Below are 16,181 nucleotides of genomic sequence, written 5' to 3' on the forward strand. Positions count from 1 at the left end.
TATAACCAAACCACAAATTACTTCTACAACAGTGTAAAAGGGGATAGAGCTCTCTGTACTGACATGGTGAAAGTTCCTAGACATACCATTCAGTGGATGGGAAAAAAGCAAGTTTAGGAACGGTATGTACAATACAAAAGAACTTATGTTTTGTAGTTTTTGTAAACGACATATAATGTAAAGCACAGGAAAAGGTCTGAAAGAACTCACATTTAACTCTGTTTATACCTCTGAGGAGAGAAGTAGGTTTAGGGTGGTGTGTAATATCTGATTTTTTACAGGAAGAATAACTTGTATAGCTGCACAAATAAAAGACAGTGAAAGTTTTTTGTTTTGTTTTGTTTTTGATGTGGACCATTTTTTTTTTAAGTCTTTATTGAATTTGTTACACTATTGCTTCTGTTTTATGTTTTGGTTTTTTGGCTGCAAGGCATGTGGGATCTTAGTTTCCCCACCAGGGACCGAACCCGCACCACCTGCATTGGAAGGCGAAGTCTCAACCACTGCACCACCAGTGAAGTCCCAAAGACAGTAAAAGTGAGTACAAACTGTATATGGACATGATACATTTACATTTCTAGTAAAACTGCAAAACCATGCGCATGAAGTATACACATCAATGTATATATAGCAGTGACTATCTGGGGTATGGGAGGAAGAAATAAAGATGGAAGACTAGTTATAACTAAAATTTTATTTCTCTAGGGAAAAAAAGTCTAAAGTAAATATAACAAAAATGCAAGTCTTTAATCCTGGTTACTACCTTTCTCTCCTTCCTTCCTCTCTTGCCTTCACCTTTTCTTCCTTTCTTTTATTTCTGTTTGTTTTTTTGATTGTATCTTTTGTTAAAAAGAGTTATCCACTGGTACCGCTCAATATTATGCTTGTACTTAGTATCCTTTCTCTTAATTTGATGTAAATTTAGAAATCTGAAAAAGATTACCTTATTAGAATTATTTATTTAATAAAAATACAAAGCCTGAGTGAATACCCTATGTGATTTTTTTCGACTAAGCTGGGGTTTTTGCATTTTTTCAGTATGGTATCAAATAATCAAATAGGTAAGGCTTCAAGATTACCAAATTCTTCATGGATGAAGTTTCTCTGTAGGTTACCGGGCATTTATAGAAACATTCCCTCTTGTAAAATATATGGGGATTATACCACCTTGCAAATGGCTAGTCCATTCAGGGACTTCCCTGGCGGTCCAGTGGTTAAGACTCCGCACTTTCAATGCAGGGGGCGCGGGTTCGATCCCTGGTCAGAGAACTAAGATACATGCCTTGCGGCATGGCCAAAAAAATATAAAGGCTAAAACAAATATATACTGACTTTTAAGTTTTGATATCGGAAATCCAATCCTAAATACACAGAATATTACAAGTTTTTTTCTACTGGATTCCAAAGGAAAAGAGAGTCAAAACTACCTAAAACATAGATGATGGCTTTTCAGTGAATTAAACTAAGAGAATGAGAGTAAATTAAGAACATATAATTTTAAAATCTGTATATTAAAACTGAAATATTATCAATTCACACTATATATATGCATCTGTGTTTATAATATTTACATAATAGTCAATGAGTGTTCAATTATTTTTAAAATACTTAATATTCAGGTTGGCTGTGCAATGAAGTGTGAGATATCAAATGTTTCATAAGTTGAATATGGGCCATTATTTATTAGTTCTTCTTATTAAAAAAAGGGGTCTGTTGTTGGACCCTCTATTCTGTTCCACTGGTCTGTCAGTCCTTGTGCCAATACCACACTGTCTTAATTACTGTTCTCCCCCAAAGATTAAAGCCGAAGTTCTATTCTAGAACTTAATATAAATGGAATCACACAGTAACTACTCTTTTGTATTTGCCTTCTTTTATTCAACATACTGTTAGAGATGCATATATGCTACTTACGGATAAATATTTCTTTTTATTTCTAGATAATATTCTATTGTATGACTATACAACAACTTGTTTATCCCACTGTTGATGGACATTTGGGTTGATTCCAGTTTTTTGCCCACTATAGCACCTTTATGGTGCTAGAAACATTCTTATACAAGTCTTTGTGGACATTTGTTCCCATTACTCTTGGGTAAATACTTAGGAGTGGAATTGCTAAGTCAAACAGTAGGCATATGTTTACAAGAAACTGACAAATTTAAGAGTGGCTGTAACATTTTATACTCCACCAGCAATGTCTAAAAAGTCTGGGTGCTTTACATCTTCATCAATATTTGATTGTCAGGCTCTTAAATTTTAGCCATAATAGTGGACGTATAGAGATGTCTTGTTGGGGTTACAATATACATTTCCTGATGATTAATAGTGTTGAGCACCTTTTTGTGTGTCCATCAACCACATTCAGGTATCATTGTGAAGGACCTTTTCAAGTCTTCAGCTTCTTAAAAAAATTGGACTGTCTTTTTAATATTGAGTTATACAAGTTCTTTATTTATCCTGGATACCAGTCCTTTGTCAGATTATATGCTTTGTGAATATTGTCTCCCTATGAGCAGCTTGCTTATTTATTGCCTTAAAAGTATCCTTCAGGGACTTCCCTGGTGGCGCAGTGCTTAAGAATCCGTCTGCCAATGCAGGGGACACGGGTTTGAGCCCTGGTCTGAGAAGATCCCACATGCTGCGGAGCAACTAAGCCCACACGCCACAACTACTAGAGCCTGCGCTCTAGAGCCTGCGAGCCACAACTACTGAGCCCATGTGCCACAACTACTGAAGCCCATGTGCTTAGAGCCCATGCTCCGCAACAAGAGAAGCCACCGCAATGAGAAGCCCTGGCACTACAACGAAGAGTAGCCCCCGTTTGCCACAACTAAAGAAAGCCCGTGTGCAGTAACAAAGACCCAACACAGCCATAAATAAACTAATTAAATAAATAAATAAGAGTCCACCTGCCAACGCAGGGGACACAGGTTCAATCCCTGGTCCGGGAAGATCCCACATGCCGTGGAGCAACTAAGCCCATGCGCCACAACTACTGGGCCTGCGCTCTAGAGCCCGGGAGCCACGACTACTGAGCCCATGTGCCCCAACTACTGGGCCCATGCACTGCAACTACTGAAGCCCACGCGCTCTAGGGCCTGCGTGCCGCAACAACTGAGCTCGCCTGCTGCAACTACTGAAGCCTGCGCACCTAGAGCCTGTGCTCCGCAATGAGAAGCCACTGCAATGAGAAGCCCGTGCACTGCAACGAAGAGTAGTCCCTGCTCGCTGCAACTAGAGGAAGCCCATGCGCAGCAACAAAGACCCAATGCAGCCCAAAAAAAAAAAGTGTCCTTTAATAAGAGTATTTAATTTTGATGAAGTTTAATTTGTAAATTTTTTTATTTTATGGTTTTGTTTCTGTGTTCTGTTTAAGAAACCTCTGCCTACCCAAAGGCTTAGAAGATATTCTCCTACGTTTCCTTCTAGTATTTTCATAGTTTTAGCTTGTACATTTGGGTCTATGACCCACCTTAAATTTGTACACGGCATGAGTGGGAATCAAGGTCCTTCGTTTTTTTTATCCATGTGGATATCCAATCTTTCCCATACCGTTTGTTGAAGAGTTTCTTTTCTTCACTGAATTGCTTTGGTGGCTTTGTCAAAAATCAACTCACTATGTAACTGAGGGTCTGTTGCTGGACCCTCTATTCTGTTCCACTGGTCTGTCAGTCCTTGTGCCAATACTGAACTGTCTTAATTACTGTGCTCTGAAATAAGTCTTAAAGTCCTCCAAATTTCTTTCATTTTTTTTTTTAGATTGCTTTGAATATTCCAGGTTCTTTACATTTCCATATAAATTTTATTTCTTTATTATTATTATTTTTTTGGCCACGCCATGCGGCATGCAGGACTTTAGTTCCCCAACCAGGGATCAAACCCACACCCTCTGCAGTGGAAGAGTGGAGTCTTAACCACTGGACCGCCAGGGAAGTCCCTCCATATAAATTTTAGAATTTAATCAGTTTGTCAATTTCTACAAAAGAATCTGCTGGATTATATGAAATCTATAGATTAATTTAGGGAAATCTGACATATTAACACAGTTATCAAATCCATGATCATGGTATCTCTCTCCATTTCCTTAGGTCATCTTTAATTTCCCCTAGTTACATTTTAAGATTTCAGTGTTAAAGTCTTACACATTTTTTGTTAAATTTACTCCTAAGTATTTAATATCGTAAATGGAATTTATTAAAAATTTCATTCTCCATTTGTTTCCTGATAGTAGAAATGCAATTGATTTTTTTAAAAAATAAATTTATTTATTTATTTTTGGCTGCGTTGGGTCTTTGTTGCTGTGCGCGGCTTTCTCTAGTTGCAGCAAGCGGGGGCTACTCTTCATCGCGGTGCGCCGGCTTCTCATCGTGGTGGCTTCTCTTGTTGCGGAGCACAGGCTCTAGGCGAGCGGGCCTCAGTAGCTGTGGCTCGCGGGCTCTAGAGCGCAGGCTCAGTAGTTGTGGCGCACGGGCTTAGTTGCTCCGTGGCATGTGGGATCTTCCCGGACCAGGGCTTGGACTCGTGTCTCCTGCATTGGCAGGTGGATTCTTAACCACTGTGCCACCAGGGAAGCCCCTGCAACTGATTTTTGTATATTAACCTTCTACTGATTTTGAATGTTAAACTAACCTTGCTTCTTGGAATAATACTCACTTGATTATGACGTATTATCATTTTTGTGTACTGCTAGATTCAATTTGATTATATCTTAAGGATTTTTACATCTATGTTCATGAGAGATACTGGTTTGTATTTTTTTTTCTTGGAATAACTTTAAGCTTTTGGTATCAGGGTTATGCTAGCCTTACTAGAGGAGTTGAAAAGTGTTTCTTTCTACTCTATATTTGAAAGTCTGTGTACTACTGGTATTATTTTTCCCTTAAATGTTTGATAGAATTCTCTTGATAATGTCCCACAGGTCTAAGGCTCCCTTCATCTTTTTTAGTCTCTTTTCACTCTAGTTTTAGTATGAATGTTTTCTACTGTCACATATTTGAACTCACTGATCATTTTTTCCACGACGTCTAATCTGCTGTTAATTCTATATAGTGGATTTTTCACATCGGATATATTTTTCAGCTCTAAAAGTTCCATTTGGTTCTTCTTTGTATTTCCATTTCTCTTTTCATGATGTTCATATTTTCTTTTCAATACATGAACGTAGTTATAAAAGCCACTTATCCTTTCCTGCTAATTCTATCATATGTCAATTGAGTCTTTCTACTGACGAATTTTTCTCCTGGTTGTGAGTCAGATTTTCTGCTTCATGGTTGTCTAATAAATTTTTTATTAGATGCTGACATTGTGAATGTTATACTGTGTGTCTGGATTTTGTCTTCCTTATAATAGCATGTGGGGCTTTGTTCTCACAGGTAATTAAATTACTTGTAAATCAGCGTGATCCCTTAGAGCTTTGTTAGAAAGGTTCTAGGACAGCAGTTGCCAACCTTTTTGGCACCAGGGACCAGTTTCGTGGAAGACAATTTTTCCACAGACGGGGCGGTGGAGGGTGGGGGGTGAGGAGGATGGTTCAGGCGGTGATGCGAGCGATGGGGAGCGGCAGGTGAAGCTTTGCTCGCTCGCTGCTCACCTCCTGCTGTGTGGACCGGTTCCTAACAGGCCGAGGATCGGTACTGGTCCACGGCCCAGGGGTTGGGGACCCCTGTTCTAGAATAGTCTTTACAACTAAGATAATTTAGCCCTACTACTAAGGTCTGAGCCTTCTATTGGCCTGGGTAATCAATCAGGACTCTCTATCTCAGAACGTCAGAACTTAATTAATCCAAGCCCTTTGTGAACTTGAGGAATTACTCAGCTTAACGCTCCCTGCTGGTTCTTTGCCTGGTCTCATGGAGCTTTACCCTACACATGTGTAATCTAACACTCAGCAAAGATTCAACTCAAGGAAAACCCTATGTAGACTTCTGTAGCCTTGTAATTTCTAGCCACTTCAGACTCATTAACCCTAATTTCTACCTTCTCAACTCAATGATGGGTCTCTCACCCTGTTCCACTATCCCAAATGCGCCTCCAAGCAAAACACCAGAGAAATCAGAGTTCAGTTCACCTGTTCCCCTTCCTCAGGGATCATGGTCTTGCATTGCTATTGTCCAATGTTTGAAAATATTGTTTAATATATTTTGTCTAGTTTTTTAGCTGTTTATAGAAAAAGACTAAGTCCAATCTCCATTAGTCCATCATGGCTAGAAACATAAGTTCTCTACATAATGTTTTGCAACTTGATTTTTTAATTCATATCATGGTTATTATTCCAGATCAGTACATAGCTATCTACCACATGCTTTTAAATCCCTAAATAGTACTTCAGAGTATAGACACTTAAAAATTGTCTTCAGGGCTTCCCTGGTGGCGCAGTGGTTAAGAATCCGCCTGCCAACACTCTATGACGTAACATCACAGCAAGATTCTTTTTGACCCAGCTCCCAGAGAAATGGAAATAAGAACACAAATAAACAAATGGGACCTAATGAAAATTAAAAGCTTTTGCACAGTCAAAGGAAACCATAAACAAGACCAAAAGACAACCATGAGAATGGGAGAAAATATTGGCAAATGAAGCAACTGACAAAGGATTAATCTCCAAGATTTACAAGCAGCTCATGCAGCTCAATAACAAAAAAACGAACAACCCAATCCAAAAATGGGCAGAAGACCTAAATAGACATTTCTCCAAAGAAGATATACAGATGGCCTACAGACACATGAAAGAATGCTCAACATCATTAATCATTAGAGAAATGCAAATCAAAACTACAATGAGATATCATCTCACACTGGTCAGAATGGCCATCATCAAAAAATCTAGAAACAATAAATGCTGGAGAGGGTGTGGAGGAAAGGGAACACTCTTGCACTGTTGGTGGGAATGTAAATTGATACAGCCACTATGGAGAACAGTATGGAGGTTCCTTAAAAAACTACAAATAGAACTACCATACGACCCAGCAATCCCACTACTGGGCATATACCCTGAGAAAACCATAGGTCAAAAAGAGTCATGTACCCAAATGTTCATTGCAGCTCTATTTACAATAGCCAGGACATGGAAGCAACCTAAATGTCCATCGACAGATGAATGGATAAAGAAGATGTGGCACATATATACAATGGAATATTACTCAGCCATAAAAAGAAATGAAATGGAGGTATTTGTAATGAGGTGGATGGAGTTAGAGTCTGTCATACAGAGTGAAGTAAGTCAGAAAGAGAAAAACAAATACAGTATGCTAACACATATATACGGAATCTAAGGAAAAAAAAAAAAAAAAAGGCCATGAAGAACCTAGTGGCAAGACGGGAATAAAGACACAGACCTACTAGAGAATGGACTTGAGGATATGGGGAGGGGGTGGGGTGAGATGTGACAGGTGAGAGAGTGTCATGGACATATATACACTACCAAATGTAGGGTGGATAGCTAGTGGGAAGCAGCCGCATAGCACAGGGAGATCAGCTCGGTGCTTTGTGACCACCTAGAGGGGTGGGATGGGGAGGGTGGGAGGGGGGGAGATGCAAGAGGGAAGAGATATGGGAACATATTGTATATGTATAACTGATTAACTTTGTTATAAAGCAGAAGCTAACACACCATTGTAAGGCAATTATATTTCAATAAAGATGTTTAAAAAAAAAAAAAAAAAAAGAATCCGCCTGCCAATGCAGGGGACACGGGTACAAGCCCTGGTCCAGGAAGATTCCAAATGCCGCGGAGCAACTAAGCCCGTCTGCCACAACTACTGAAGCCTGCGCACCTAGTGCCAAAAGAGAAGCCACTGCAAATGAGAAGCCCGTGCACCGCAGCGAAGAGTAGCCCCCGCTCTCCACAACTAGAGAAAGCCCATGGGCAGCAACAAAGACCCAACGCAGCCAAAAATAAAATAAATTAGTTAAAAAAAAATTGTCTTCAATGTTTTAAACAACGACTAATACTAAAATTAATAATATGTACGTATCTCCTTGGCCAAATGTACAAATATTTTCACATTTTAATTTTCTTATGTTCACATAAGCTTTCAACAAAATAGGTACTGTGTGTCATATCTCTCCCACCCTCCTCTCCCCCTACTCAACAGGCAAAATATTATATAATAGTAGTTATTAAATATTTACTGAGTATAAAAATTTACTTCAAGAGAATGATTGTTAGTACTAATAGCAAATGCCTGTATTCTTTCCTTACTTTTACAAAACGTTTTAATCCATTTGACAGTGAGTTACATGAGTTCTCAGGTTTAATTTTAAAAAGATTGCTCTCCCTGCTTCTTACCATTTTATTATTATTTTTAACTTTGTCTTAAATATTTTTATTATACCTGTGTCTTTTATTGTAAGTTCTCCCAAATCTGTTCTTACATAACGGGAGTATAAATAAATAAATAAATAAATACTAAAAAGGTTTTCTCTGTAACAGGCCACATTCTTTAAAGTGTGAAATGATATACAAGTAGAAATGTTGTGTTCTTAAAAAAGGCTTAGATTTGTAGTATTCAAAATCAAAATACTAGTCTAAGGTGAAAATCATTATAATTCATCAATCACATGTGACTATTTTATATCTTTATTCAAAACACTTAAATCCACCGGCTCTTACAGTTTTAAGAACTCATATTCACAGACTACATTTCTACCTAATATAAGAATCTCTTCCACAATAGTCTCTGTGACTGATAATCTTACACTTCATATTTGATTATTAAAAGTTTTTAAAGCGTAACAACCTGCTTTCAAATACTATGTCATATCTCTATGTACATCATCATTCAAGAGTAAAACAACTTTCATTTTCTTCTACAACCCAACTATAGGAATCATTCCGTTTTTAAATATGTCAACTTTTAGACTAAAGCCTCAAAAAAAATATTACTTTAATAAGAAAGAAGCTTTTACCCCTTACCTGATTACAAGTATCAGATAAAGAGTGTATAGCTTCTGAGAACATACTTGCTGAACCCGTATAAATCCAGGCAAGAAATTTGAAGAAACAGTTTAATCCATTGCTAGGAGAGAAAGAGAAAATAACTTAGCATAGGTTTAAATAAAAATTCCCATCAAAAGCTTACTTAATTTATACACACACACACACACACACACACACACACACGATTCTGTTCAAAGTACATTAGAAAGAATCCCTAGCCTTTAAGATTTACTATGTTTTAGGCAACAGGAGTGCAAATTTGAAGAATACAGATTATGGTTTCATTAAATATTTAAATGAAAGAGGCATGATACGTGCAAGCAAATTACTTAAGTACGTTTTGAAAAGATGAGAAAAGAGGGTGTTCTACATATGAACAAAATGGAATCAGAAAGGAAATTTTGTGTCTTATGTGCACTTGGTATTGTTCAGTAGGCCAGTGTCAAAGGGAAGACGTTGGTGAAGGTCCGTTTATTTAATTAGGCAGATGCCAGAGGTGAAGACAAAACTAGACCAAATAGTCTGTGTCATATGAGAAGGCCATACATGCTAAAATAAACACGGTTAGCTCTGAGGAAGCCAGCTGTGCTCAGATTCCAACAGTAATAACCAGTATAATTTATCTCAGGCACTATACTACAGTCACTTACCATGTTTTATTATAACTCTGTTATACAAATGCTAACATTGTAGTAGTTACTACATCCTCATTTTATAAATGAGGAAACTGTACATCCCCTTCCAGCTACCCTTTTCTCCTCTCCTCCATTTCAAATAATTTCTTGAAAGAATTATATCCACTCTTGCTGTCTCAGTTTTCCTCACTTTGCACTCAGTCTTCAATCCACTAAACAGCGGCTTCTGCCATTAACACCTCATAAGATTGTTTTTATCAATATATCAACTGTTTCTTGCTATTAAATTCCTGAAAACATTTTAATATTCTCCTTAATCTCACAGAAGCATTTGCCACTATTTTCTGAAAACACTGTCTTCCTTGATTTCCACAATACTCCTGGTTTTCTTCCTACCTTTCTCTTTACTCTTCCTCAGTCTCTTCTGCAGGCTCTTTTCCTTCTACCCGTTTCTTAAATGTTAGCGTTCTTCAAGGTTTTTTCTGAAGAGCTTTTCCTTCCTCATACACTGCATACACATTCTCCAGGTGATATTAACTACTCCTATGGCTTTAATTATCATCTATATACTAATAACTCTTGATTCTATATCTCTAATCCAGAGCTCCCTCCTGAGCTTCAGAGCCATATATACTAACAATAATAATTATTAAGTACAATTATGTATAGGTACTATGCTAAGCAGTTTATATACATTACATACATTCCTCCAATGTAAAAAGCTTTCATTGTTAATCCTGTTTTATTGATGAAAAGAATTAATTCTGCTGACCAACTCCCCTTGGGTGCCCTATAAATAACTCAAACTCAAAAAGGAACTCATTATTTCCTTTGCTCCCACCCTGCCCCCTCCTTCCAGCGTTCCTTCTCTCAGTGATGGTGCAGTATCTATCCAATTGTCCACACCAGAAACCTGGGCACCATCGCTAACCAGACCACCTAAATACTTTTTGAAACTAACCGTGACTCTCCATCCCTACTACCACTATCTTTTCTGTATTATTACAAATGACTTCTTCTAGTCTAGTGTCCCTCCAATCCTTGAAGATAAGAATTATGTATTTTACCTTTACATTTCCAGACCATATCAAAATTCCTGACACATGTAACACATCTATTTTAGAAATAAAAGAACAAACTAATGAATTATGGAATTAATGCTCTTAAACATCCTAAATTAGATTATTCAGTAAAATCACAAAAGGTAGGCAGAATAATAGGAATCAAGAAGACAGAGAAGTACACACTGCTATATTTAAAATGAATAACCTACTGTATAGCACAGGGAACTCTGCTCAGTGTTATCTGGCAGCCTGGATAGGAGGGGAGTTTGGGGGAAAATGGATACATGTATATGTATGGCTGAGTCCCTTTGCTGTGCACCTGAAACCATCACAACATTGTTAACTGCCTATACTCCAATATAAAACAAAAAGTTAAAAAAAAAAAAAAAAAAAAGAAGAAAGAGGAAAAAAGAAAGAGGCAAAAGCATTAATTATGTTCTACCAAGGTTAAGTGGGAGAAAAATAAAAGCGCAGGTACTCTCCAGTAGTTATAACCCAGGTTGCTTTAGTTACTCTAAAAATAACCTTGGCCAATTCAACTTTTTAAAAAAGACTTCTATAAATGCCAGTGAAAATGAGAGAAAAATTTTCAGAGAGCACCGTTATCTTTATCTAGATACCAAGTAATAAATTTATACATTCAAGGATATATACATTAAAAATATTTCTATTTTAAAAGTCTTATATTTCAGTACTTACATGCAAATGGCAACCATCACCACCTTTCCTGGCCCCTTAAAAAAAACTGATGTCGGTCTAGAGCGTGGCTATAAGACAAAAACAAAAACAAAAAAATCTCTAACATTTCCCAGAGAAGCATTATGACGCTAATAAGTGACTCTTGACACACCAGAAAATACCTCCTTTATCAACGCCTCTAAACAACTAGATTTACTTATTTAATTCTTTTTCTCTAGAATTTCCTGTTTAAGATGTGAGAAGACGGAAATTGAAAGTACATGTGGGTCCTTTTGCAGAACATTAATTGTTTATTTCCTTGTAAATCATTTCCTGCCTACTTCAGGAAAAATTCCGAGTTGGTTACATAAAAACCAGAAGTAAAGTGATAAAAATGTACTGCACCGAAATACTCTAAAATTTTCCCATTTCTTGAGCAACTTTTTAACTTATAGTACAAGGAACAGCCAAAGCCAAAAAGTTTGTTGCTCTAATTTAACTCATGACTGTTCTCTAAAGACCAAAGACATCAAGTGATAACACTGTGTTTAATTTCAAAACACACCAAAACAAAAGGAAATCAAACAAGAACATATTCAGGGAAAATATTTTTCTTCAGTCAAATGTTCTGCTGTTCCTTGAATTTATACTTTCTGTGTTTCTCCTCCTGCTCTTTCCTCTCCTTGGAATGCTATCATCTTCCACCGCAACCTGGGCAAGCTTTACTCATCTTCTTGTATATCTGGCCAAGTGTCACCTTTCTACGTAAAGCCTTCCTTGGTCCCCCACAGACAACACTCACTCTATTACACGTTTATTATTGTACTTTACGTTTCTCTTGAAGCACGTCATATATTCTGCCTTATGTAATTTATTCAAGAAATATTTATTGTACAAGTACTATATGCCTGGCACAGTTCTAGATGCTGGGGCACAACAGTAAACAAAACAGAGTCCCTGCCTTCATAGATCTCACTGCCTAGTATAGGAAGATAGAGAATAAGTCCGTCATATCTGATAGTGATAAATATAATAAAGAAACTAAAACAGAGACTGAGAGAATAGTGTTGGGGGGGTATGATGGAGAGGGTTATTTTAGTTAGAATAGTGAGGGAAAGAAGTTCAATGATGAGAAGGAGGCAACCATGAAAAATTTGGAAGAAAAATGGTTTAGGCAGAGTATACAACACACTCAAAGATTCTGAAACAGAAGTAAGTTTCGTGTGAAGAATGGACAAAAACAAGGCTGGTGACTTCCCTGTTTGCACAGTGGTTAAGAATCCACCTGCCAATGCAGGGGACAAGGGTTCGAGTCCTGATCTGGGAAGATCCCGCATGCCGCGGAGCAACTAAGCCTATGCACCACAGCTACTGAGCCTGCGCTCTAGAGCCCACGAACCACAACTCCTGACCCCACATGCTGCAACTACTGAAGCCTGCACATTGCCCGTGTTCCACAACAAGAGAAGCCACTGCAATGAGAAGCCCGTGCACCAAAACGAAGAGTAGCCCCCGAAACTAAAGAAAGCCCGTGCACAGCAACAAGGACCCAACGCAGCCATAAATAAATAAATAAATAAAAATTTTTTAAAAATTAAAAATAGAACTACCATATACCCAGCAATCCTACTCCTGGGCATAAACGCAGAGAGAACCATAATTCAAAAAGATACATGCACCCCAATGTTCATTGCAGCACTATTTACAATAGCCAGGACATGGAAGCAACCTAAACGTCTATCAACAGAGGAATGGATAAAAAAGATGTGGTATATATATATAGAATGGAATATTACTCAGCCATAAAAAGGAATGAAATCGTGCCATTTGCAGAGACGTGGATGGGCCCAGAGACTGTCATACAGGGTGAAGTAAGTCAGAAAGAGAAAAACAAATATTGTATAGTATCGCTTATATGTAGAATCTAGGAAAATGATACAGATGAACTTATTTGCAAAGCAAAAATAGAGACACAGACGTAGAGAACAAACGTATGGACACCAAGCAGGGAAGGGGGGTGGGGGGGATGAATTGGAAGATTGTGATTGACATATATATACACTACTATGTATAAAATATCAATAAATAACTAGTGAGAACCTACTGTATAGCACAGAGAACTCTACTCAGTGCTCTGTGGTGACCTAAATGGGAAGGAAATCCAAAGAAGAGGGGATATATGTCTAGGTATAGCTGATTCACTCTGCTGTACAGCAGAAACTAACACAACATTGTAAAGCAACTATACTCTAATAAAAATTAGTTAGAAAAAACAAAAAAAAAAGAAAGTAAGATTTGGGGCTGGTCACCAGAGGAGCCAACCATGTAATTAGAGGGTTATAACTTTCCAACCTCCAGTGCTGGGAAAAGAGGCTGGAGATTGAGTTTAGCCTCCAATGGCCAGTGGTTTAATCAATCATGCTTATGTAATGAAGCCTCCATAAAACCCTGACAGGACGGGGTTTGGTGAATGTGTGGAGATGCAGGGAGAGTGGCTGCCCACAGAGCATGAAGTTCTGAGCCCCTTCCCACATGCCTTGCCTCCTGCACCCCTTCCATCTGGCTGTTCCTGAGTCATATATCCTTTAATAATGAACAGGCAATCTAGTTTAAAAAAAATAAAATAAACAAGTGGGACAGTAAAGGTAAACTTTCTATACTGGTCCCAATATTAATTTCCTTCTCATAGGAAGGAAAACAAAGTTATTCTGGCACACTTGTCAATAAGGTAGTAAACCTGCTAATGGAAAGATAAGGTACTTCTATCCGATTAGATCTATTTTTTCAATGAAATATAAAACAAGGTCATCAGCTGAAGAGGGAAAGTGAGTCTGCAGGAAGTTTGGGAAGAGAGGAAAAGGTATGCAGTAAATATCTCACAGAATGGGAGAGTGAACGTACTATGGAAGTTTAGTAAGACTGACAAATATTGAGTGTCCACTGATTTTGTACACTCATATAATAAAGAAAAAAAATCATCAAAATGGCTGTGCAATTTTCTCCTCTAAGGGCTGAGCTTCCTGGGTACAAGCAGAGGATTAGCACTTTGAATGTTAAACAAGGTTAAGAGTAGAAGGAAAAAGAATAAAGGAAATTAAAGGTGTATACAAGAGCTAAATCTTGCTAAAAATCTAACAAAATAAATCATCTATATCTATATGCTTATGGTTTATAACACAGTTATGAATTTAAAGAGAACTTATGTCCCAATTTTTTTAATTTTAAGAAAAACAGACAGAAGCAAAGAGATTGTAATTCAGTAGATTACAATCTACTTAAGAAAATCTTGGTATAGGATCACAGACATGCTAGATTTTCACCATGGACTGATACTAGGATTTGCTGTGCAACACATACACACATAACATTAACAGAAAGATATCCTTACCTTGGTATTTCCCAGAAACTCTCTATATTCTCTCAATATTTTTTGGTTTCTAAATAGCTCTATAAGAAAAGAATTACACAATACATTTAGGTCATACATATTCTTATCAGTCACACTTTAGATTAATAAGACTATGTTAAATCATTTTCTACTAGCTAGCTACCAACAAAAATATGTTATTAGAAGAAATGTGAATTTGCAACTTGATTAAAAAATAGGCAAAGGATTTGAATACTTTTCTCCAAAGATGATACACAGATGGCCAACAGGCATATGAAAAGATGCTCGTATCACTAATCATCAGAGAAATGCAAATCAAAACCACAATGAGGTATCACTTCACACCCATCAGAATGGCTACTATCAAAAAAAAAACAAAAACAACAACAAAAAATAACAAATATAGGGACTTCCCTGGTGGTCCAGTGGTTAAGACTCCACACTCTCAATGCAGGGAGCACAGGTTTGATCACTGGTCAGGGAACTAAGATCCCGCACGCCACACAGTGCAGCCAAAAAAATAATAATAATAGTAACAAGTATAGGCAAGGATGTAGAGAAACTGGAAATCTTGAGTATGTTGGTAGGATAATAAAATATTGCAACTGCCACGGAAAACATGGAGGTTCTTCAAAAAAATTAAAAACTACCATATGATCACCCAAATTCACAGCAGCACACAGCAGCACCATTCACAATGGGCAAGAAGTGAAAGCAACCAAAACATCCATGGATGAATAAATGGATAAACAAAATGTGGTATATGCATACAATGGAATATTATTTAAACTTTATGAGGAAGGAAATCCTGTCACATGGATGAACCTTGAGGACATTATGCTAAGTGAAATAACTTAGTCAAAAAGACAAATACTGTATGATTCCATTTATGTGAGGTATCTACAGTAGTCAAATTCATAGAAGCAGAAAAAAGAATAGTAGTTACTAGGGGCTCGAGGGAGAGGGAGAAGGGAATTGTTTAACATGTACAGTTTCAGTTTTGCAAGATGAAAAAGGTTCCAGAAGAACATTTTCTGGAAATGTTTCATAACAATGTTAATATACTTACCACTTCTGAACTGTACACATAAAAAGTTAAAATGATAAATTTTATGTTGTATTTTTGCAATGAGATAAAGGCAGTTTGCTAAGATTCTTTCTCAGTATTAACTAAAAAATATAAGAACCAATTCTTCATTGTTAGCTCAAAGTTTAAAAATACAGGAAAAAATATTTTTCTATTACTGTGCTTTCTCAAATTCTGTACTTTAAATATCTCCTTTAATATATGTACAAGGCTATTCATGGTATCATTATTTTACTAGCAAAAAACTGGAAATGACCTAGGAGGAAATAACTGAATAAACTATGGTGTAGCCCCCAAAATGGAGTATTATAAAAGAAATGAAGAAATGTCTCTATTTCCTGCTATGGAATATTCTCCAGGACATATTATCAAGTTAAAAAAAAAAAAA

The 16,181-nt window shown here is 37.1% G+C and overlaps 1 protein-coding gene across 4 annotated transcripts in view; it reads right to left on the reverse strand.

The window, feature by feature from the left end:
• Positions 1-16,181, reverse strand: part of SLC30A9 (solute carrier family 30 member 9) — a 77,427-nt gene that overhangs the window by 26,630 nt on the left and 34,616 nt on the right. For all 4 annotated transcript variants that reach the window (XM_059923080.1, XM_059923078.1, XM_059923076.1 and 1 more), the window contains 3 exons: positions 14,707-14,765; positions 11,340-11,407; positions 8,918-9,020 (listed from right to left, as the gene is read on the reverse strand). In XM_059923080.1, the coding sequence (XP_059779063.1) occupies positions 8,918-9,020; positions 11,340-11,407; positions 14,707-14,765 (230 nt within the window). The remainder of the gene's footprint in view (positions 1-8,917; positions 9,021-11,339; positions 11,408-14,706; positions 14,766-16,181) is intronic.

Source organism: Balaenoptera ricei, chromosome 5 (genome assembly GCF_028023285.1).
Source record: "Balaenoptera ricei isolate mBalRic1 chromosome 5, mBalRic1.hap2, whole genome shotgun sequence".
Classification (NCBI taxonomy): domain Eukaryota; kingdom Metazoa; phylum Chordata; class Mammalia; order Artiodactyla; family Balaenopteridae; genus Balaenoptera; species Balaenoptera ricei.